This window comes from Anomaloglossus baeobatrachus, chromosome 1, assembly GCF_048569485.1.
Source record: "Anomaloglossus baeobatrachus isolate aAnoBae1 chromosome 1, aAnoBae1.hap1, whole genome shotgun sequence".
NCBI lineage: Eukaryota > Metazoa > Chordata > Amphibia > Anura > Aromobatidae > Anomaloglossus > Anomaloglossus baeobatrachus.
In genome coordinates this window covers 634,552,219-634,576,918 of record NC_134353.1, presented here as the reverse complement: position 1 = coordinate 634,576,918, position 24,700 = coordinate 634,552,219, and the positions used below count along the sequence as shown (strand labels likewise).

Genomic DNA, 24,700 nt, shown 5'->3' with positions numbered 1-24,700 from the left:
TCACCAGCGTCGTCCTCGTACCCGCCCATAATCTAGCGCCGGCGCAACTACTTCACCGGCGCCCGCGCGAGGGAAACTTTATGCTCAGCCCCGCGATAGGGGCACAGCGAAATGCGACTGCGCGAGACTCCAGCAGCATGCATGATGACGGGGGCGGCGTCATCCATGTAAATCATGACTGGAGGATGGCGAACAGCGCAGAAGGGGGGACAGGAGCCGAATTAGAGCCCACCCATCTGGCCAACCAAACTCATTTGCATAGGAAACGGTACAATTTTATAAAGTTCTTTTAGGGGTCTGCAAAGGCGGCCAGCAACAAGGTGCACCTTCATAGAATGCAGCCCAGGAGCTGCAGAAGGTGATATTTTTGGTGTAATAGGGAAAAAACTGGTGACAGGTTCCCTTTAAGAATTTAGACTAGACAACTCCTTTAAAAGTAGCTGTAGTAAATTGGACAGAAAAGTGTCCTGTCCTGATACCTTCTCCAGGACATGATGCAGTACAGATGGAGTACAGATCCTCCACACAGACCTAGAGAGATGTGTACACAGTGTTTTCTTTATGTCTGCTTTGTCTAGGCTTTCAGTAGTGCAATAAAGCTGCATCTGTCATTGAATCCCTTGGCTTCTAATAGGATAAATCAACAAACCTGAAACGTGAGCTGCAGGGTACATGAAAACTTAGGGTTGTTTCCTACTGCCCCATGGAGTTGGAATAGAGAGCGTCTTGACCGTCGATGAATTCAAATATTATTATTATTTACATGCCCCTAGTATTATATTTTATTTTTATATCTAAAATAGGCTAAAACTATTTTTATATCTGCTAGTTAACTATTCACAAGTGAACCCTTAGTTAATGCCTTCAGTTAGTCGTAAATTCTCTTTTTTCATCCGTCTAGATTTAAAGAGAATCTGTCAGCAGGTTTTTGTTATTTAATGAAATTAGCATGATGTTAGGGCGTAGGCCCTCATTTGAGCAATATGTCCCTGAGGCCGGTGTCACACTTGTGAGTGACTCGCGAGAGTCTCACATCGCATCACCCGGCACGACCGCACACTCTCCTGACAGGAGCGGGTCAGCTGCATGTATTTCTATGCAGCTCAGACGCTCCTGTTCGGAGAGCATCAGGCCATGCCGGGTGATGCGATGTGAGACTCGCACGAGTCACTCACAAGTGTGACTCCGGCCTTACTAAGCTGCATGTTGTAATTTCAATAAACTGTACCAAGCAGACCAGTAAGTGACACAACCCTGGAACCTTGGACTCGAACATCATGTTGTTCTCAGATTTCATAGCCAAAACCTGGTGACAGATTAACTTTAAAAAGTGACAATGAATTACTCTTGTCTTTATGTAGAACAAAGCTAATGCAGAGGCATTCACTAGGAAAGGAACATTTACTACAACTCCTGCCTGTTCAAATCAGATGATTAATAGCCAACTTGTTTATGTAGCACTTCAATCATTTAAGGCTGAAACCTAATGCATATAAGATGGATATTGAACACAGAGAAAAATGCTGTAGAATGCTGTCATTATTTATTCTTACTCTGATCTAACAGTTTTGTGCTTTCACCAAATTTTTTTTCAATCAGTTATGCCATTGAGCTACTTTCCAACCCTGAAGAACTGTTCACAATAAATCCAGAGGACGGGACCCTCAGAACAAATGTCTTTTTGGACAGAGAATACAAGAAAGAGCACAGCATCTCTGTAACAGCTAGTGAGACCGGTGAGAGGGATCATCAGTGTGGCATGAAGCAGCTAACCAATTTTTAAGATTATGGGAGGGACATATTACATCTTAGGGATGTATGTTGTATATTAGAAGACCCACATAGCACAGTCTGCAGCCAAAGAATGGTGACGTTGTTATGGATCTAGAAGAGGTCAGTCGGCTACACTGAGTAAGGCAAGGGTCACATAGCCATATGACTCGTCATAGCTGTGTCGTGTCAAGAGAGCCGCCAGCCAGTTCGAGCATTGCGAGTCACACAGCCATGTGACCCCGGCCTTAATCAAGAAACGGTTCAGTAGTAGCACCAAGGCATTGGAACAAAGAGTCATCCAGAAGTCGCTGTGCAGAGCTTGTGGTCACCAACATCTCCAGAATGGAACATTTGGAGTTAATATTGGTCATCGCAGTGGACATACTTTAAAGCAGGGATGCACAGAATGCAACCCAGGTGCCAAATGCCACCATGCCATTTTCTGCAGCCCACAGCCTTCTATATACAGTAGTTTCCATACCTGAGTAAAGAAGAGTAACACGCTGCTGAGGAGCAGAGATGGGAAAAAATGAATAGAGCACTATGTGACCATATCTAGGTCCTGCATGCATCAAGAGATTAGGTTTTCATGACCCCTGTATAGCAGACAAGCACTCTAGACATAGGTGGCTGTCTATGCCTGCAGCCCCAACTATTCTATTTTATGGGAATTGTGAAATGCAGCCAGCTAATAAAGATAGTCTTCAATGGAGAGCACCCCCTTTCTCCAGGTACAAGTGCATCTCAATAAATTAGAATATCATCAAAAAGTTAATTTACTTCAGTAATTCAATACAAAAAGGGAAACACATATGTTATATAGAGTCATTACAAACAGAGTGATCTATTTCAAGTGTTTATTTCTGGTAATGTTGATGATTATGACTTACAGCCAATGAAAACCCAAAAGTCATCTCAGAAAATTAAAATAATTATCACAAAACACCTGCAAAGGCTTCCTAAGCATTTAAAATGGTCCCTTAGTCTGGTTCAGTAGGCTACACAATCATGGGGAAGACTGCTGACTTGACATGTCCAGAAGGCACTAATAGAAACACTCCACAAGGAGGGTAAGCCACAAAAGGTCATTGCTAAAGAAACTGGCTGTTCACAGAGGGCTGTAGGAGTGCTGTAGCCAATATTATAGGGAACCTGTCATCAGAAATTTGGCCTTCAATCTAAATGTTTCCCCTTCTGCAGCTCGTGGGCTGCATTCTAGTAAGGTTTCTATACTTTTTGTGCCCCCTTTTAAACCAAAATAAATACTTTATAAAGTTATACCTTTTGGTATGAAAATCTTGTAAATTCTCCATGGGGGCAAGCTCTCTGGTGTCCGTTGCTGTCCCTTACGCCGTCCCCCCACGCTCCAAATCATACCTCAGGACGCCGCCCACTGCGCTTGAGGTCCCGTGCACGCCAGGACACCTGGTGACGTGGTCGCAGGCACGAGAGTATGGGCGGCGTTGTGATTGCATCGCAAGTGCCCGCCCATAGTCTCGTTGCCGCGCTCTCCCCTCTGTACGTCGTTCAGATCCTCTCCGCTTCTCCTGTGGTGGCCTGCTCTGCTCCTCCCATCTATTTCCTGCTGCAGGGTACGATGGGAAGGAGGTGACGTCTGGTCATTTGGCCGGCACAGAACGCTGGAGGCAGAGGGGAAAGGGCGGGCACGAGAGTATGGGCGGGCACTTGCGATGCAATCACAAGCTGTCACCAGCTGTCCTGGCGTGCACATGACCTCGGGCGCAGTGGGCGGCGTCCTGAGGTATGATTTGGAGCGTGGGGGGACGGCGTAAGGGACAGCAACGGACACCAGACGGCCCACCCCCATGGAGAATTTACAAGATTTTCATACCAAAAGGTATAACTTTATAAAGTATTTATTTTGGTTTAAAAGGGGGCACAAAAAGTATAGAAACCTTACTAGAATGCAGCCCAGGAGCTGCAGAGGGGGAATCATTTAGGATGAAAGCCAAATTTCTGATGACAGGTTCACTTTAATGCAAAATTGAGTGGAAGGAAAAAGTGTGGTAGAAAAGGGTGCACAAGCAACTGGGATAACCGCAGCCTTGATAGGATTTTTAAGAAGAGGCCATTCAAAAATTTGGAGGAGATTCACAAGGAGTGGACTCCTGCTGGAATCAGTGCTTCAAGAGCCACCACACACAGACATATCAAGGACATGGGCTACAACTGTCGCATTCCTTGTGTCAAGCCAGGAATGACCAATAGACTACACCATAAGCGTCTTACCTGGGCCAAGGAGAAAAAGAACTGGACTGTTGCTCAATGGTCCAAGGTGTTGTTTTCAGATGAAAGTAAATTTTACATTTAATTTGGAAATGAAGGTCCCAGAGTCTGGAGAGGCCACAATCCAAGCTGCTTGAGGTCTAGTGTGAAGTTTCCACAATCAGTGTTGGTTTGGTGAGCCATGCCATCTGCTGGTGTAGGTCCACTGTGTTTTATCAAGACCAAAGTCAGCGCAGCCGTCTACCAGGAAATTTTACAGCACTTCATGCTTCCCTCTGCCAACAAGCTTTTTGAGATTTCATTTTCCAGCAGGACTTGGCACCTGTCCACACTGCCAAAAGTACCAATACCTGGTTTAATAACCACAATATCACTGTTCTAGATTGGCCAGCAAACTCGTCTGACCTAAACCCCATAGAGAATCTATGTGGTATTGTCAAGAGGAAGATGAGAGACACCAGACCCAACAATTCAGACGAGCTGAAGGCTACTATCAAAGCTACCTGGGCTTCCATAACACTTCAGCAGTGCCACAGGCTGATCGCCTCCATGCCACGCCGCATTGATACAGTAATTCATGCAAAAGGAGCCCCGACCAAGTACTGAGTGCATTTACTGTCCAGACTTTTCAGTAGGCGCCAACATTTCTGAGTTTAAAATCATTTTTCAGTTGGCCTTATATAATATTCTATTATTCTGAGATAATGATTATTGGATTTTCATTGGCTGTAAGTCATAATCATCAACATTAACAGAAATAAACACTTGAAATAGATCCCTCTGTGTGTAATGACTCAATATAAGATATGTGTTTCCCTTGTTGTATTGAATTACCGAAATAAATTCACTTTTTGATGATATTCTAATTTATTAAGATGCTCTTGGGTGTGGGAGTGCTGGTCATGGAACCTGCATCTATTAGACAGTTATGGCATATACATTTGATCTACCATAAACCTCTCAAAACATAATTCTTATGCACCCCTGCTTTAAAGTAATAGACCATGTAAATAAAACTGGACTTAAAGTGTACCCATTACTTTAATTTTTATTTCAGAATTCAATAGTACACATGAAAATTAGCTACTTTGTAAAATATCTTATTAGACAGATCTGCTTCTTTCTCTGCCAGAATTGATCAGTCATTATCAAAATTCTCAATTCTGAGGTAAAATCTCTATTCACTGAAGACTTTCCCATTAGGCTGCTTTCAAACATCAGGTTTTGCTGTGCGGCACAATCCAGCGATTTGCGAGAAAAATGCATCCGTTTTTTTTTGCCGCCGGGTGCGTTTTTTTCTCATAGACTTTTATTAGCGCCGGATTGTGCCGCATGTACTTGCGTTTGATACGGTTTTTGCCGGTTGCGGTAAAAATCGTCACTCTGGAAGGCCGCACAGGACGCAGAGAGGAACGTTTTTTGCCAGCGGCAAAAAACCGCATAGAGCCGGGTGCGGCACTGTGCGGCATGGTGCATAATGAAAGTCTATACACCCCGGATCCGGTGGCATGCATCAAACGCCGGAAGCATGTACCGGATCCAGTTTTTACTTCTGAGCATGCCCAGAAGTGATATAAATTCATTGCTTGTCAGAAAATCAATCACTCACTCACTCTTTCTCAAACGCTCTCACTCACTGACTCACTCACTCACTGACTCATTCGCTCACTTTCACCCACTCACCAATCACCGACACGGCGCTGCACGGCTGTCACACTCCTCTGGCGGCTTCTCCTGATTTGAAAATGCCAGCCGCCCATTATTCAATCTCGTATTCACTGCTTTCCCCGCCCACTGGCACCTATGATTGGTTGCAGTCAGACACGCCCCCACGCTGAGTGACAGCTGTCTCACTGCAACCAATCATAGCCGCCGGTGGGCGGGTCTATATCTTGCAGTAAAATAAATAAATAATTTTAAAAAAACGGCGTGCGGTCCCCCCCAATTTTGATACCAGCCAAGATAAAGCCACACGGCTAAAGGCTGGTATTCTCAGGATGGGGAGCTCCACATTATGGGGAGCCCCCCAGCCTAACAATATCAGCCAGCAGCTGCCCGGAAAAGCCGCATCCATTAGATTAGGACTCTACCCGGCTCATCCCGAATTGCCCTCGTGCGGTGGCAATCAGGGTAATAAGGGGTTAATCATGGCAGGCGTCTATGAGACACCCCCAATGATTAACCTGTAAGTGAAAGTAAATAAACACACCCGAAAAAATACTTTATTTGGAATAAAAGACAAAAAAAACACCCTCTTTCACCATTTTATTAAAATCCCAAAACACCCCTCCAGGTCCGACGTAATCCACAGAGGTCCCGTGACGATTTCAGCTCTGCTACATGAAGCTGACAGGAGCAGCAGTAGAACACCGCCGCTCCTGGGAGTTCCACGCAGCAACTGAAGGGAGTCGCGCTGTCAGCGGTGTCGTCACTGAGGTAATGCCTGCGTGTGCGGTGATGATGCTTGCGGGAGTGCCTGTGTGTGCGGTGATGATGCGTGTGGGAGTGCCTCTGTGTGCGGTGATGGTGCGTGCGGGAATGCCTGTGTGTACGGTGATGATGCGTGCGGGAGTGCCTGTGTATGTGCGGTGATGATGGGTGCGGGAGTGCCTGTGTATGTGAAGTGATGATGCGTGCGGGAGTGCCTGCATGTGCGGTGATGGTGCGTGCTGGAGTGCCGGTGTTTGTGCGGTGATGATGGGGTCTCTCTATCTCTCTCTCAGCATAAAAAAAAAAAAAACTAATCCGTTTTTTACCGGATCCGTCGCATCAGTTTTTACACAATCTGAGACGGATCCGTTGCATCAGGCACAAACTGGATTGTGCCTGATTGCAAAAAACTGATGTGTGAAAGCAGCCTTACTGAGATAGGAGATGGCAGTTGTTACTGATGAAATTCCATGTAGGTAGGAGGAGGGGGTGGAGCTATGCCTTTAGCTCCTCCCTCTGCCTCTAGCTCCTCCTCTCCTCCTATTGTTATATAATCTCCTCAGTAATAACCGCCATCTCCTATCTCAGTAATGGGAAAATCTTCACTGAATACAGATTTTATATATTACAAAGTTGCTTATTTTCATATGAAATATTCCTTTATGAAATAAAAATTAAAACAACAATTATGCTGTAAGAGTATTTCGTATGATATAGTTGGGAAGTCATACATAAGAAACTTTGTTGCAGTGTATTACAAAACTATAAACTTGATTACTAGACGTTGATGGGGATGTGTTCGTGCTTTTTATAATGCTTTGATGACTTCTACACGGGTCTTTCCTCTGGGCAGTTCACTGTCGTTGGAAGCACTAGTTCCCTATTGAGGCACCATAGGGTATTGAGCCACCGCTGCTGATACATTCTTTAATGTGAAAGGTCTTTGAAAGACCAGAAAATGTTTCTGATAGCAGAAAGATGCAATTTATAAAGACATTAACAAGAAGGCTCGATGTGTCAGAGCTTCAAATAGGCCACATTGACAACCTTTTGCATTTGATTTCAGGTTATCTGAAAATTGAAATGAAATTGTTCTGCTTGGGGATGTATATTTTTTGCATATCCAGTATATAACAAAAGTAAATACACCTCTGAAATTTTTGTAAATATTTTATTATATCTTTTCATAGGATAACACTGAAGATATATGGGCTAACATCTGGAGACATGATTGGCCAGTCCAGCACCTTTACCCTCATTTTCTTTAGCAAGGCAGTGGTCGACTTGGAGTTGTGTTTGGGGTCGTTATCACATTGGAACACTACACTGTGACCCACTTTACGAAGGGAGGGGATCATGCTCTGCTTCAGTATGTCACAGTACATGTTGGCATTCATGGCTCCCTCAATGAGCTGTAGGTCCCCACAGCCGACAGCACTCATGCAGCCCCAAACCATGATACTCCCACCACCATGCTTGACTGTAGGCAAGACACACTTTTCTTTGTTCTCCTCGCTTTGTTGCCGCCACACTTGCTTGACACCATCTGAACTAAATAGGTTTATCTTGGTCTCATTAGAACACAGGACATAGTTCCAGTAATCCATGCCCTTAGTCTGCTTGTTTTCAGCAAATTACAGTTAGGTCCAGAAATATTTGGACAGTGACACAAGTTTTGTTATTTTAGCTGTTTACAAAAACATGTTCAGAAATACAATTATATATATAATATGGGCTGAAAGTGCACACTCCCAGCTGCAATATGAGAGTTTTCACATCCAAATCGGAGAAAGGGTTTAGGAATCATAGCTCTGTAATGCATAGCCTCCTCTTTTTCAAGGGACCAAAAGTAATTAGACAAGGGACTCTAAGGGCTGCAATTAACTCTGAAGGCATCTCCCTCGTTAACCTGTAATCAATGAAGTAGTTAAAAGGTCTGGGGTTGATTACAGGTGTGTGGTTTTGCATTTGGAAGCTGTTGCTGTGACCAGACAACATGCGGTCTAAGGAACTCTCAATTGAGGTGAAGCAGAACATCCTGAGGCTGAAAAAAAAAGAAAAAATCCATCAGAGAGATAGCAGACATTCTTGGAGTAGCAAAATCAAGAGTCGGGTACATTCTGAGAAAAAAGGAATTGACTGGTGAGCTTGGGAACTCAAAAAGGCCTGGGCGTCCACGGATGACAACAGTGGTGGATGATCGCCGCATACTTTCTTTGGTGAAGAAGAACCCGTTCACAACATCAACTGAAGTCCAGAACACTCTCAGTGAAGTAGGTGTATCTGTCTCTAAGTCAACAGTAAAGAGAAGACTCCATGAAAGTAAATACAAAGGGTTCACATCTAGATGCAAACCATTCATCAATTCCAAAAATAGACAGGTCAGAGTTAAATTTGCTGAAAAACACCTCATGAAGCCAGCTCAGTTCTGGAAAAGTATTCTATGGACAGATGAGACCAAGATCAACCTGTACCAGAATGATGGGAAGAAAAAAGTTTGGAGAAGAAAGGGAACGGCACATGATCCAAGGCACACCACATCCTCTGTAAAACATGGTGGAGGCAACGTGATGGCATGGGCATGCATGGCTTTCAATGGCACTGGGTCACTTGTGTTTATTGATGACATAACAGCAGAGAAGAGTAGCCGGATGAATTCTGAAGTGTACCGGGATATACTTTCAGCCTAGATTCAGCCAAATGCCGCAAAGTTGATCGGACGGCGCTTCATAGTACAGATGGACAATGACCCCAAGCATACAGCCAAAGCTACCCAGGAGTTCATGAGTGCAAAAAAGTGGAACATTCTGCAATGGCCAAGTCAATCACCAGATCTTAACCCAATTGAGCATGCATTTCACTTGCTCAAATCCAGACTTAAGACGGAAAGACCCATAAACAAGCAAAACCTGAAGGCTGCGGCTCTAAAGGCCTGGTAAAGCATTAAGAAGGAGGAAACCCAGCGTTTGGTGATGTCCATGGGTTCCAGACTTAAGGCAGTGATTGCCTCCAAAGGATTCGCAACAAAATATTGAAAATAAAAATTTTTTTTTTGGGGTTTGCTTTTTTTGTCCAATTACTTTTGACCTCCTAAAATGTGGAGTGTTTGTAAAGAAATGTGTACAATTCCTACAATTTCTATCAGATATTTTTGTTCAAACCTTCAAATTAAACGTTACAATCTGCACTTGAATTCTGTTGTAGAGGTTTCATTTCAAATCCAATGTGCTGGCATGGAGAGCCCAACTCGCGAAAATTGTGTCACTGTCCAAATATTTCTGGACCTAACTGTATTTGTCGGCTTTCTTGTGCATCTTTATAAAATGCTTTCTCCTGGGACAACAGCCATGCAGACCAATTTAATGCTGTGTGCGACATATGGTTGGAGCACTGACAGGCTGCTCCCCCACCCCTGCAACCTCTGCATAAATGTTGGCAGTACTCCTATGTCTATTTTAAAAAGACAATATGACGCTGAGCACATGCACTTAACGTAATTGGGTGACCATGGCGAGACCTGTTCTGAGCAGAATCTCTCTTGTTAAACCACTTTATTGTCTTGGCCACCATGCTGCAGATCAGTTTCAGGGTGTTGGCAATCTCCTTATAGCCTAGGCCATCTAAAGCGGGCTTTACACGCAACGAGATCGCTACAGCGATCTCGTTGGGGTCACGGATTTTGTGACACACATCTGGCTGCTGTAGCGATGCCGTTGCGTGTGACACCTATGAGCGATTTTGCATCGTTGCAAAAACGTGCAAAATCGCTCATCCGCGACATGGGGGTCCATTCTCAAATATCATTACTGCAGCAGTAAGGAAGTTGTTCCTCGTTCCTGTGGCAGCACACATCGCTTAGTGTGACACCGCAGGAACGAGGAAGCTCTCCTTACCTGCCTCCCGGCCACAATGCGGAAGGAAGGAGGTGGGCGGGATGTTACGTCCCGCTCATCTCCGCCCCTCCGCTTCTATTGGGCGGCGGTTCAGTGACGCTGCTGTGACGTTGCTGTGACGCTGAACAAACCGCCCCCTTAGAAAGAAGGCGGTTCGCCGGTCACAGCGACGTCGCAGGGAAGGTAAGTAGTGTGACGGGTCCGGGTGATGTTGTGCGACACGGGCAGAGATTTGCCCGTGTCGCACAACCGATGGGGGCGGGTACGCACGATGGCGATATCGGTACCGATATCGCAGCGTGTAAAGCGGCCTTAAGTCTTTTTTTTTCCAGATCCTCAGAGAATTCTGCCATGTTGAACTTTCAGTGACCAGTATGTTGAGTTAGAGGGCACACCACATTTCTACTATTATAGAAGCTCTACATTACATTATATCAAAGTGTCATATCTTCAGTGTTGTCCAATAAAAAGATATAATAAAATTTTTACAAAAATGTGAGAGGTGTACTCATTTTTGTGATATGCTATATATATATAGATACATAGATAGATAGATAGATAGATAGATAGATAGACAGTATGTTTGAGGATGAACAGTGAAGAAATATAGCATCTAAGTTGCAGTATCTGTTATAATGGGAACTTAAAGAATTTTCTACTTGAATACATGTTTTTACTAATTCATTTTTTGTGCTCTTTTCATGTACTTCTGTATCATGTTTTTACATATGTTTTATGTATTTGTTTTGTATATTTTCTTTTGTCTGTGTTGTGTTTTTGTTGTTTTTTTTCTTTTGTTGTGTCTCTGTGTTTTGTTTTTGTTTCAGACAGCCCCTCCCAGGTGTCTGAAGTTGGAGTTATAATCCAGGTCTTAGATTTAAATGACAATCCCCCAACCCTGGCCGAGATATATAAGCCACATGTGTGTGACAATGCACAATCTGGACAGGTGAGTTTCTCTTTTATGGAATTGTATTTTATAATTTTTGGAAGCTGTGACAGTGGGTAATACTTTATTGCAGTATTATTTTGCATTTTGAAAATGGCTGTGGAGGTGGCGCATGCGTAGATTGGCCTCCACGGACATTTTCTTGAAGTCCATCATATCAACTGCCAATTCAAAGCAGCCCGCAGATCAATGGCGTCTGCCAATGCGACACCCCATGAGACTGCAGAATCGCCAACCCTTTACTGCCGCACACTGACTCTCCTGAACTGCTCCACAAGCCCTCCGTATCGCTGACCCTACACCACCACTGCTGCCCCGGTAGGCCATATGTAGCTTGTAAGAAGCATCCACATTTTTCCCCAGTTTTTACAAACCAGAAAATACGGTATATATACAGCCAAAATTAAAGTGCGAGGAGCTAAAATCTGCCACTTTCTTCTCTCTATGCTGACACAGCCCCTGCACTGTGTTGCCGCTCATACTTCTTTTTTTAGGCTTAACGGGCACAGCCTTTAATTACTTTGACCTGAAAGCAGGTGCAAGAATAAGGTATTTTACTTCTTGTTTGTTATACAGTAACTTAGTTGTTAGGGATGATCGAATACCTCAAATATTCGGCTGAATATTTGTGATATTCGATCATCCCTATTAGTTGTACATCCTAAATATTAAGATCAGTAACTGGATCCTAAGTCAGTCTTATAACATAGATAAAACTTTATTTTCTGTTCTTGTTACAATCCAACACAATAAAACCATTGCACTTTCTCTAGTATTTGTGCAGTTTTTTATCAGCCTGAGTTTAAAGTATCAATTTATAAAGGAGAACTGATAGTCCATAGGAAAGATGGAAATTAAAGCAATTTCCATCTTGCAAAATGTTGTACACAGCCATGTTACTCATTGGCTCTGTTACGAGGAATAACTCACCTGTTCCCTAGTTATTCCCTTACCTCCTGTTCTGTTTTGCTGTAGCGCGAGGAAAAACAGGTGGGGAACCAGGTTCCTGGAAGAAATTATGTAGAGTTAGAGTTCCCCGATGAACCACAAAGGCTCTGGAAATAAATCTAGTTTTGAAACAAAGCCTGGTTTTTAAGTTTGCAGTGCTCTGCTATATAAATCTTTATGTATTCGTAAAAAGGCTGCTAAAACATAGAGTTGCCCTGCTAAAATGGATTCTGGTAATTTACTAGTGGTGTGTTTTGTTTTAATTACATCTTAACAATTCCAAAATAATTTACTTAATTACAGTGCTTTTTACTGGTAATTTATAGTAATCATGGTAGAAGCAATTTTATGAAGCATAAAATATGGAACAGTCAACAATTTCAAGTTTCATATCTTCAGCTGATACTAGGGACCAATGGCCACATTCATCACTATTTACTTAAAGGGTTTTTCTGAGCCATTGATGTACTTAGGATCGGGTATACATATCAGATCAGTCACCGCTTTTGGCACCTATACAGATCAGCTGATGTAAGTGGCCCAGTGCTCCTCTTATTAGGCACAGCGCTGTACATTTTTTAGTGGCTGTGCGTGGTACTGCACATCTTTACAGCTCAGACCTATTTAAATTAATAGAATTCTGTGCTGCAGAGTGTGCTTTAAATAAAAGTGCTGTTTGTCATGCTGGTTTCGAGAGAACACCCGGGAGGTGGCGCAACACAAAGGGAAAACCAGGGAAGATATATAGGAAGGCCCTGGCAATAGGGAGGGGGAAACAGGGTCAACTCTTAACACACCTGACTCTCATCCCTCCACTCTCTAATGTCCCTAGACAAGTCCTTACTTCCATGCGCCGTCACATGCATAGTCCTTCACTGACCCTGAACTCACCCTGACTAGTGTGTAGGCCAGCGAGACACTAATCTCACTCCTGTAATAAAACAACACTAGGAAGGTAAGACAAACCAGTGGGTAAAGAACCAAGAAGTAGCACTCCTCGTCTTCTTCAGCAGGAAATGTCTCATCTGCAACTTAAACGAACTCCTCAGCTTATGTAGAGAAAGGCTCCTTCTAAGTGGTCAGAATAAAGTATCTCTCACCGACATAGAGTACAGCCAGGAGTGGGCAAATATAGCAGAAAGAAGTGATGAAAAGATGATGTAGCTGTGATTAAGGTTATGAGTAATCTCAGACAGAAAGGAAAAAGTCCTTAACCGCTTCAACATCAAATGAAAGTAAATCCACTCCACTACTCTGTGGACTCCTCAGAGGACCTGCGATCAATTAAGCGTTGACACCTCCTGATGCCAGATTCCCCAGAGCTAACATGCAGATGCCACATACTCATGACACCGGAAAGTGCATACAGCTGCAGCTCACTGTGTGTACTGAGTGGTGTCTGTAGCCATTCTGAGCACACCTCTATTACTGAAATGTGGGAGGTCCTGGATGAATAAAGTTAATTATCTTCCAGTAGCTTGGATTTCTCGGATGGACAGCATTGTAAGGCCACCTGCATATGTTGAGTATTTGGTGAGGTTTTTTACCTCAGTATTTGTAAGGCTAGTTTCACACTTGCGTTGAACGGCATCCATTGCATCGCATTGTGTGACGGATGCAACGGATGCGTTGCATATAATGGCACAACGGATGTAACGCATCGTACAAAACAACGGAAAGTTTTTTTTTATTTATTTATTTTTTCTTCTTCACAGTTTTACCGGCAGCAGACTATTGGGGACGATCAGCTGATCACCCAGCTGCCGGACGCTCAGCTGAGTGCTCTCAAAAGCTGGATGCCGGGCGCTCAGCTGATCGTTCACAGAAGCCGGCAGCCGGGTGGCGGTGTCTTCTGCAGCTCCGGTCACCTTCATGCAGCAGAGCTGGAAGCGACGCTGGACCATCCTGGATTACGCCGGACATGGAGGGCTTTTTGGGGCTTATTAAATTGGTGAACCAGGGTATTTGTTAGTGTTTTTTATTTCTAATAAATGATTTTTTCAGGTGTGTGTGTGTTTATTTACTGTCACTTACAGATTAATCATGGAAGGTATCTCGTGGAGACGCCTGACATGATTAATCTAGGATTTAGTGGCAGCTATGGGCTGCCATTAACTCCTTATTACCCCGATTTGCCAACGCACCAGGGCAAATCGGGAAGAGCCGGGTACAGTCCCAGAACTGTCGCATCTAATGTATGCGGCAATTCTGGGCGGCTGCTGACTGATATTGTTAGGCTGGGGGGCTCCCCATAACGTAGAGCTCCCCATCCTGAGAATACCAGCCTTCAGCCGTATGGCTGTATCTGGCTGGTATTAAAATTGGGGGGACCGCATGCCGTTTTTTTTAATTATTTAATTATTTATTTCACTGCACAGTATAGACATGCCCACCGGCTGCTGTGATTGGGTGCAGTGAGACACCTGTCACTCAGCGTGGGGGCGTGTCTCACTGCAACCAATCATAGGCGCCTGTGGGAGGGGAAAGCAGGGAATACGAGATTGTTTAATGAGCGCCGGCTTTTTCAAAATAGTAAAAGCCGCCGGGGCAGTGTGAATGCCGTGCAGCGCCACGCCGGGGATCGGGGAACGGTGAGTGTGAGAGAGGAGGGGAAAATGACCGACAGACTGTGAGAGAGGGACAGAGATAGTGACCGACCGACAGAGAGACCGAGAGGGAGAGACCGACTGACAGAGAATAGTGATTGACAGACATTGTGAGACATCACTCGTTTCCAGTGTTTTAGGAAACATGCGAGAAATGTATTTAGAAAATCGCATGTCACTAGAATGGTGTGAGTGCCGTCCCGTGACATCCGATTATTTACACGCTCCCATAGACTTGCATTGGAGAGACTCGCAGTAGAAACTCACAAAAAAGCAGCATGCTGCGATTTTTTTCTCAGTCCGATTTGGACTGAGAAAAAAATCGCAAATGCGAGCTGAATCATTCACTAACATGTGTCCGATTCCAATGCGAGTTTTTCTCGCATTGCTCTACTGCGAGAAACTCGCAAGTGAGAAGCAGCCCTTATACTTTTCCTCTGATTGTTCCACTCTTGGTTTTGGCAACAAATACTGAGGTAAAAAAAATGATCAAATGCTCTGCACGTGGCCTTAGGCTATGTGTCCACGGGAGAATGTAGCTGCGGATTTACCGCGGATTTGATGCGGATTTTACGATTTTTTTTTTCAATTTTAAGGGCAAAATCCGGATGAAAATCCGCAACAATAATTGACATGTTGCAGATTTTTCCGGATCAAAATCCGCACGAAATCCGCTGCAGAAAAATCCGCAGCATGGGCACAGCATTTCCAAAATGCCATAGAAATGGCTGGGAAGTACCTGTGCTGCAGATTTTCGGGAAATCCGCGGCTTTTCCGCGAGAAATCCGCGGCAAAATCCGCGCATTTTCCGCAGCGTGGACACATAGCCTTAGGCAATCAACCTGCAGAATAACCCTCTATCTACTATGGGGACATGACAGGTTCCCTTTAAAGATTGTTAGGTGCTCTAAAATATTCATTTACACCGTGTGCACAATCAGACAATTTGTGTTTGCTTTTTATATACATTTTTCTGCTAAACAACTGCAGTCCTGTCAGTCATTAAAATTAAAGAAGCCCTCCCACAAACGTTTTTATTCATTAAATATTTGTACCTGCATGTAATGTAGTGTGAGTGTGTTAATATACTCACATACTGCTCTCTCCAGTCTCCAGAGCTGTGTTTCTCTTCTGAGTGATGTCACCCCTTTCTATAGACTCCACAGGTTCCTCTCCGCTCTGTGTGCCCTGGAAGTTACTTTTACAATGTACAAAGAGGAAAATAAGTATTTGATACACTGATGATTTTGCAAGTTTTTCCACCTACAAAGAATGGAGAGGTCTGTAATTTTTATCACAGATACACTTCAACTGTGCTAGACAGAATCCCTTACAAAAAAATTAAGAAAATCACAAGATTTTTTTCAAGTATTTTATTTGCATTTTATTGCATGAAATAAGTATTTGATCACCTATCAACCAGCAAGAATTCTGGCTCTCAAATATCTGTTTTTTGTTTTTTTTAAGAATCCCTCCTACTCTGCACTCATTACCTGTATCAATTGCACCTGTTTGAACTCATTACCTGTATAAAAAACAGCTGTCCAAAGAGTTGTCTAAAGACATCTCGTATAAAAATGTAGACCTACACAAGGCTGGGATGAGCTACAGGACAATAGGCAAGCAGCCTGGTGAGAAGGCAACAAATATTGGCACAATTATTAGAAAATGGAAGAAACACAAGCTGATTGTCAATCTTACTCAGTCTGTGGCTACATGCAAGATCTCGCCTTGTGGGGTAAGGATGATTCTGAGAAAGGTCAGGAATCAGCACAGAAGTACATTGGAGGACCTGGTCAATGACCTGAAGAGAGCTGGGACCACAGTCTTAAAGATAACATTTAGTAACACACTACACCGTCATGGATTAAAATCCTGCAGGGTACGCAAGGTCCCCTTGCTCATGCTGGCACATACCTAGGCCTGTATGAAGTTCGCCAATGACCATCTGGATGATCTAGAGGAGGCATGGAAGAAGGTATTATGGTCAGATGAGACCGAAATAGAACTTTTTGTTATCAACTCCACTTGCTGTGTTTGGAGGAAGAAGAAGAATGAGTACAACCCCAAGAACACCATCCAAACTTTGAAGCATAAGGGTGGAAAGATCATACTTTAGGGGTGCTTTTCTACAAAGGGAATAGGACAACTGCACCATTTTGAATGGAGGATGAAAGGGATCATTTATCGACTGCACCATTTTGAATCGAGGATGAATGGGATCATCTATCGTGAGATTATATCCAAGAACCTCATTCCCTCAGTAAGAGTATTGAAGATGGGTTGTGGCTGGGTCTTCCAGCGTGACAATGACTTGAAACACATAGCAAGGGCAACTAAGGAGTAGCTTCAAAGTCCTGGAGTGGCCTAGCCAGTCACCAGACCTGAACCCAAAAGAAAATCTTTGGAGGGAGCTGAAACTTAATGTTGCCCAGTGACAGCCCCGAAACCTGATAGATCTGGAGAAGATCTGTATGGAGGAGTGGGCCAAAATCCCTACTGAAGTGTGTGCAAACTTGGTTCAGAACTACAGGAAACGTCCGATGTCTGTGATAGTAAACAAAGGTTTCTGTACCAAATATTAAGTTATATTTTTCTATTGTATCAAATGCTTATTCCATGCAATAAAATGCAAATTATTTAAAAATCATACAATGTGATTTTCTGGATTGTTTTTATTCTGTCTGTCACAGTTGAAGTGTACCTGCGATAAAAATTACAGACCTCTCCATTTTTTATAGGTGGGAAAACTTGCAAAATCAGCAGTGTATTGAATACAAAATTTTCCCCACTGTAAGTCTATGGAGCGTCAGAACGAGGCTTGTGTCATAAGCTTAAATTACAAATTAGACGTCCTGATCACACATAGTATGTAGAACCAGCAGGCAGATCTCACTTAAGGGGATGTTACTTAGAAGCTGACCAGTACAGCTCTGGACACTGAAGAGAGCAGCGGTAGGTGAGTATATTAACACACTCACACTACATTACATGCATATATAACTAATTAATCAATAAAAAAAAAAGTTTGTGAGAGTGCTTCTTTAATAAACCTGCATATTTACGAAAGCAAATGTGAGATTTTGTCTTTCTGAGAAGAATATCTACGAGTGAATAATTATTAGGGACTATTAGTGTAATGAAAAATATACATTTTCCTATTTCAATTTTTTATTTTCGTCTGTTAAAGTGAGAATAATAACAAAACAACTCAAAATATACAAAAATACATTTCTGACATTTAAAAAAATATATATTAGTGACGAATGAGTTGCCCACCACAGCGCTGCAGCGGTCGCCTGCGGGACACTGCAGGGACTTCTCTGTAGGGACCCTTCTGGCAACAGGTATGTCAGGTTCACTTGTATAGGAGTCGTGATGCCACTCTCGGTTTTGCGGTCATGATGAGGGTTGACCGCCACTGCAGTTTAACGAGCATCTGGGGCTGATGGTGTCTGCAGTCTGGTGTTATGGCCTCCCGAGAGTGAGGCTGGCCCCAGGGGCTCGGGTGTATGTGTGTGGAACAACAGGTCGCAGAATAACTCAGTCGCAGTCCAGAAATGTCTTTCAACTTGTTTACTCATGTTCCGCTGGTTTTGTGAGGTAACCAGGGCGATACTGAGATAGACCAGAGGGAATCAGGTATCCGTCAGGCTGGTATAGGGGTGACTGTAAGCTTGCCTTTCTAGCACTTCTTGTTTCGGATAAGCCCCGACTTGAAGTATATGGGATTCATCCAGGGAAGTCGTAACTGCCTTTTCTCCCCTTTCTGGCCCGTTTTCTGGCAGCGTGGACCAAGTAAAGATGGCTTCTCGCCCTATCTCACTTATGGGCCCCCTCGTTGTTGCGGATGCTGCGGACTCTGTGTTGGTTGGTGAGACACTTGGAGTGCCCTCACCGGCAGATTTTAGCAAACCACTAAATGGATGTCTGGCTCTAGGGACCTGTTCCCTGTGCGTGCCTGGTCTTCCAGGAATCCCCATACTCAACCACCTCGCTTCTTCTTGAGGTGTCTTCCAGGCTGACGGTATGGCAGCCGAACTCCCCCGCAAACAGCCACTACACTTGCAGAGTCTGACTAGCGTGTCTGCGTGCCCGCTCTCCACTTCAGACTGACATGTGGCCTCCTCCACCACTTTCCTCTGACTCACTGCCACTGCAGTCCTAGCCTCCAGCCTCTCCACCCACCACTAGCTGAGATGTGGATGCCACACCCCCTCCTGGGTCTGCCCAGGGGTCCCCTCTAAGGTGTGTTTGAGACCTGGTTGCTATGTGTCTGTGCGTACACACCTTATCCAGCTTTTGGGATTACCTGTTTGTACTCACCCAGCATGGGTGCAGTACTCAGTGGTGCCTGACCAGGTCAGGGGCGCCACACCAATATAACCACCCTACTTTTCAATAACAGTCACAATCCTTCCATCCATGGAGTCTGTCAGTTTCTTAACCTCTTCACGACATATGACATATATTTACTGTATTATTATTATTATTATTGTTTATTTATAGAGCACCATTGATTCCATGGTGCTGTACATGAGGGGGTTACATACAGAATACATGTACACGTTACAATAGACAGACTAGCACAGGGGGAAGAGGGCCCTGCCCTTGCGGGCTTACATCCTAAAGGATTTTGGGGAGGAGACAGTAGGTGGGGTGTAGGTTGGGCGGCAGCTCCGCACGGTGGTGGGGCGGCAGCTCCGCACGGTGGTGGGGCGGCAGCTCCGCACGGTGGTGGGGCGGCAGCTCCGCACGGTGGTGGGGCGGCAGCTCCGCACGGTGGTGGGGCGGCAGCTCCGCACGGTGGTGGGGCGGCAGCTCCGCACGGTGGTGGGGCGGTGAGGTCATTGTAGATTATAGGCATTTCTGAACAGATGAGTTTTCAGGGTCCGTTTGAAGTTTGCAAGTGTAGTAGATAGTCTGACGTGTTGAGGCAGTGAGTTCCAGGAGACTGGGGATGCTCGGGAGAAGTCTTGGAGTCGGTTGCATGAGGAGCGAATGAGAGAGGAGGATAGAAGGAGATCTTGGGAGGACCGTAGGTTACGTTTTGGAGTGTAGCGAGAGATTAGTTCAGAGATATATGGAGGAGACAGATTATGGATAGCTTTGTAGGTCAGTGTTAGTAATTTGAATTGGATACGGTGGAAGATTGGGAGCCAGTGGAGGGACTTGCAGAGAGGAGAAGCGGGGTGGTATTGAGGAGAGAGGTGGATCAGTCGGGCAGCAGAGTTAAGGATGGACTGGAGAGGGGCGAGTGTGTTAGCAGGGAGACCACAGAGGAGGATGTTGCAGTAGTCGATGCGGGAGATTATGAGGGCGTGCACTAGAATTTTTGTAGATTGGGGATTGAGGAAAGGGCGGATTCTGGAGATATTTTTGAGTTGAAAACGGCAGGAGGTGGTGAGGGATTGGATGTGCGGTATGAAGGACAGGGCAGAGTCAAAGGTCACTCCGAGGCACCGAACTTTGGGTGCTGGGGAGAGCGTGATGTTATTAATTGTAATGGATAGATCAGGTGGAGAGTGCAGGGGAGATGGAGGAAAGATGATCAGTTCAGTTTTGGCCATATTGAGCTTTAGGAAGCGAGAGGAAAAGAAGGAAGATATAGCAGATAGGCACTCTGGGATTCTGGACAGCAGAGATGTGACATCTGGACCAGAGAGGTAGATCTGAGTGTCATCGGCATATAGGTGGTACTGGAAGCCATGGGACTTTATGAGTTGTCCCAGGCCAAATGTATAGATAGAAAAAAGTAAGGGTCCCAGGACAGAGCCTTGAGGGACACCAACAGAGAGAGAACGGGATGAAGAGGTTGTGTGGGAATGGGAGACACTAAAAGTGCGGTTGGAGAGGTATGAAGAGATCCAAGAGAGAGCGAGGTCTCTGACACCAAGGGAAGAGAGAATCTGTAGTAGCAGGGAGTGGTCAACAGTGTCAAAGGCTGAGGATAGGTCTAGAAGTAGGAGTACAGAGAAGTGGTTGTTAGCTTTGGCGGTAAGTAAGTCATTTGTGATTTTAGTCAGGGCAGTTTCAGTGGAATGATGTGGACGGAAGCCGGACTGTAGGTTGTCAAAGAGAGAGTTAGAGGAGAGGTGGGAGGAAAGTTCAGCATGGACGTGCTGTTCCAGGAGTTTTGAGGCAAGTGGGAGTAGCGATATGGGTCGATAGCTGGTAGTAGAGGTTGGGTCGAGGGAAGGTTTCTTTAGGATAGGTGTGACTGTTGCATGCTTAAAGGCAGAAGGGAAGGTACCAGTTGTTAGAGATAGGTTGAAGAGATGGGATAAGGCGGGAATAAGGATAGTGGTGAGGTTGGGGAGGAGGTGGGATGGGATGGGGTCAAGTGCGCATGTAGTGAGGTGCGCTTTTGAGAGAAGATGTGCAAGCTCTCCTTCGGTGATAGTGGGGAGGAAGTTTATGGGGGAGGGGCAGTGGTCTGTTATATAAAGGGGTTGTGGTGGTTCAGCAGAAAAGACTTGTCTGGTTTGGTCGATCTTTTCTTTGAAATATGTGGCAAATTCTTCTGCGGAGATGAGGGAGGTTGGAGGGGGCAGCGGTGGGCGAAGGAGGGAGGTAAAAGTATTAAATAGCTGTTTGGGGTTGTGTGTTAAAGAGGATATGAGGTTTTTGAAGTAATTCTGTTTAGCCGAGGTAAGGGCCAAGCGAAATGTGTGAATTGCATTTTTGAATGTGGTCATGTTATTTCCCTTCTTTTGATACAGGCTCACATGCTGAGCCCACATCTTTCCCTGCACATGTCAACTGATCTGTTCAGCGATATTTGCCTCTAACAACCGTGGGTGGATTGTAGAAAATCACGACAGGACGATTTGTTTTAAGATATATATATTTCTGAATTTTTTTTCACCAATTTAAAAAAAAAAAAAAAAAAAACTATACAATTGATATATACGAACTCGTACTGACCTGAAGAATCATGCTGCCAGGTCAGTTCTATCATATAGTGATCCTAGTAAATTAAAAGCCATAAAACAATTGTGTTTATTGCACTTTTTTGCAATTTCATGGCACTTGGATTTTTTTTTCCGTTTTCCTGTACACTACATGATAAAATGACTGGTGTCTTTCAAAAGCCATCATACGATTATATTACCAAAAAAATAAAAAAAATTATAGCTCTTGTAAGAAGGGGAGGAAAAACCAAAGCTTAAAAACGTAAAATGGTCGGGGTGAAGGGGTTAATCTGTTGACAATGAACCTTTTGCATAGCACCAACCACAGCCTCTCAGACACTGTTCAGCGAGTTGAGTGTTTTCCTTCACCATAAGGCTATGTGCCCATGTGACGCCCTGGGCAAGCCAGGGGTCACAGGTCACAACACCACCACACCCCACACTCCAGGTAGGCACATCACAGCTAAACTTCAAATCGCTGCGGCTAAGGGACCCGGTCCAAGCCCTCTCCCCCCGTTGCCTCCCTCGCCACCCGTCTCGGGGGCTGTGACCCCGTCACTAGGCCCGCTACCACCGCAACCGGTAGCGATACCCAGCCCGTCCGCCCCAGCGGACCGACCTGTAGCCGGAGCCCGTAGCAAACCGGGGGTGTTGCCATGGAAGGCCCCGAAGATTGTGCCAGAGACAGTCCCCGAGCAGTTTCCCGAGCCGGAGCTGATGGCCCGCTCCGAGCCGAAGGCCCAGCAGCGGAAAGCCCCTATGCCCATCCCCCACACCTCGGCTGAGGTGGCGCCGGGTTGTTGCTGCAAGGCAGCGTCCAAGGCCACGACACCGCGGGATACGCCGCCCACTTTCCTGACAGTGGGTAACGTTCTGGATGTCCCGCGGGGCCCGACCCGTGCGCCGGCACCGGCAGCAGCGCCATATTGGGATAGGGAGCCGACCAAGCTGGGCCTGGAGATCGCGGAGAGGGAGAGAAGGAAAGCCGAGCTGGTGGCCCGAGCCATTCGGGAGAAGGAAAATCTGCGGCAAGCGACCTTCCGTGTCCGGGGCCCGTTGTATGAAGGGCAGGTGAGGCGGTTTGATGTCCGCCGGGGCTATGGGTTTATATATGAACCGGGCCTGGAGGCCGAAGTGTTTGTAGCCCGGCGGGATGTGAATGCCCACCTGCCCGAGGAGCATCCTGGCCGTAACCTCATGCCGGGAGACATGGTGCGGTATACCCAACACTGCGGAGAGAGGGGATGGTTTGCCCTGGATGTGAAGCTCAGGGGCAGCAATGAGAGCAAGGTGAGCTCTGCACCCCCTCCCTCGGATGAAGCAGCAGAAGGATCGGAGTAGGGCAGCGGAGCACCGTTGTCCAGTCCCCGTTGGGACCACCATTTTGTTTGTTTAAAAGTTGAAAATGATAAGAAAAATGATACCGAAGTTTAACCTGATTGTCTATTGTGATTGCAACCGGCTGGAGCCGGCACCGTTGTCCCCGTGGGGACCGTTTAAAGTTTATTTGCATGGGAACTATCCATGGACAAGCCCGTGAACTTGCAGGGCACCACAAACGTTAAGTGGCTTGTAAATATGTTGTTTACCGTTACCGTTTTCCGCAGTGCTGCCTCCGGAGAGGCAGGTTGGAGGGAGGGCCCTCAGCAGAGCAGGCTAGGGCCCAGCCACCAAAGGAACCGGTGGCTACCCTCTGGAGGGAAGGACAGATCCCGCTCGGGTACCGTGTGCTGGACTGTGGGTCAAGGGGTGCTGCCTGGGTTTTAGGGGCAGCATCAGGGCCAGGTTGCTTGGGTGGGAGAGAGCGGAAACCGTAACCGTAAACCGTTTGTAACGTTAAAAGAAATGTGCCTCCCGTCTTGGGAAGAGTTATGATTAAAAATGTATATATGTTGATTTTCCAAATGTTATCTTTTTCAGAAAATAAAACCGGTGTAGGACGGCAGCCCGCGGACGGTCTGCATTTTGCTAAGGGGGAATGTGACGCCCTGGGCATGCCAGGGGTCACAGGTCACAACACAACCACACCCCACACTCCAGGTAGGCACATCACAGCTAAACTTCAAATCCTTGTTGCCTTCCTCCAGAGGCTGATGATTCACACCAGGGGGTGGGCCAGGCGGTTGGCTCCGCCCACCTAGGAGGTCACAGCTCTGGAGGCGGGAGAAACCAGGCAGTCTAGTCAGGGAGGAGGAAGTGGAAGGAGTGAAGGAGTAGTCTAGAAAGGGCTAAAGTAAACAACTAAGTGAAAGTGAAGGAAGGAAAGTGGAGAAAGGAGAAAAGCAAGCGAGGTGACAAGAAAGAAGGAAAGCCTGAAGGGTCCAGCTTTGTGTAGGGCCAGATCAGCAAGGTCAGCGATGGCGGTGACTGTCTGGAGGGGGACCGTTTGGAAGTTCCTGGAAGGACCCCGTTGGCTGTGTGCCCGGTGGTCTGGAGCAGTGTTCCGAAGGACAGTCAGCACCAGGGCAGGGGCCTCTCGGACCCCGGCAAGGCTAGGAGTCGCCAAATTTGCCGAATCCGTCAGTGACGGGGACGCAGATCCCCCAACAACCAAGTCCCGACTGAAGGCAACAGCCCAACCTGAAGCAGAGAGACACCGCCACCGCCACGGCACCAGTTTCTCAGGGCCAGCGCCTGCAGGCAAAGTGTAGAGCTCCTCCGGCCCAGATTGTAGTCGGGGAGCGGGTAACCGGAGGGAATCCACCGCTACCACAAGTCAACCATAGGTGCAAGGAAGAGGGACATCACCGTCACCTACCGGGAGTGCAGGTGCAGCCGTCTGTGGGACCGTCCTACCAGCCGTTTGGTTTACCGTACAAACTGTGTCCACGTCTCAGGCTGAGTGAGTACCACAGTGCCGCAAGGCACAGCGCTGCCCCCGCGTCCCTGCGCCCACCAGGTCCCGCACCTCCCGACCCTCCACCGGGCCCCGGGATCACC

General features: G+C 45.9%; 1 protein-coding gene across 3 annotated transcripts in view; it reads left to right on the top strand.

The window, feature by feature from the left end:
* CDH24 (cadherin 24) overlaps positions 1-24,700 on the top strand; it is a 158,048-nt gene that overhangs the window by 125,540 nt on the left and 7,808 nt on the right. For all 3 annotated transcript variants that reach the window (XM_075319361.1, XM_075319346.1, XM_075319353.1), the window contains 2 exons: positions 1,600-1,736; positions 11,171-11,292. In XM_075319361.1, the coding sequence (XP_075175476.1) occupies positions 1,600-1,736; positions 11,171-11,292 (259 nt within the window). The remainder of the gene's footprint in view (positions 1-1,599; positions 1,737-11,170; positions 11,293-24,700) is intronic.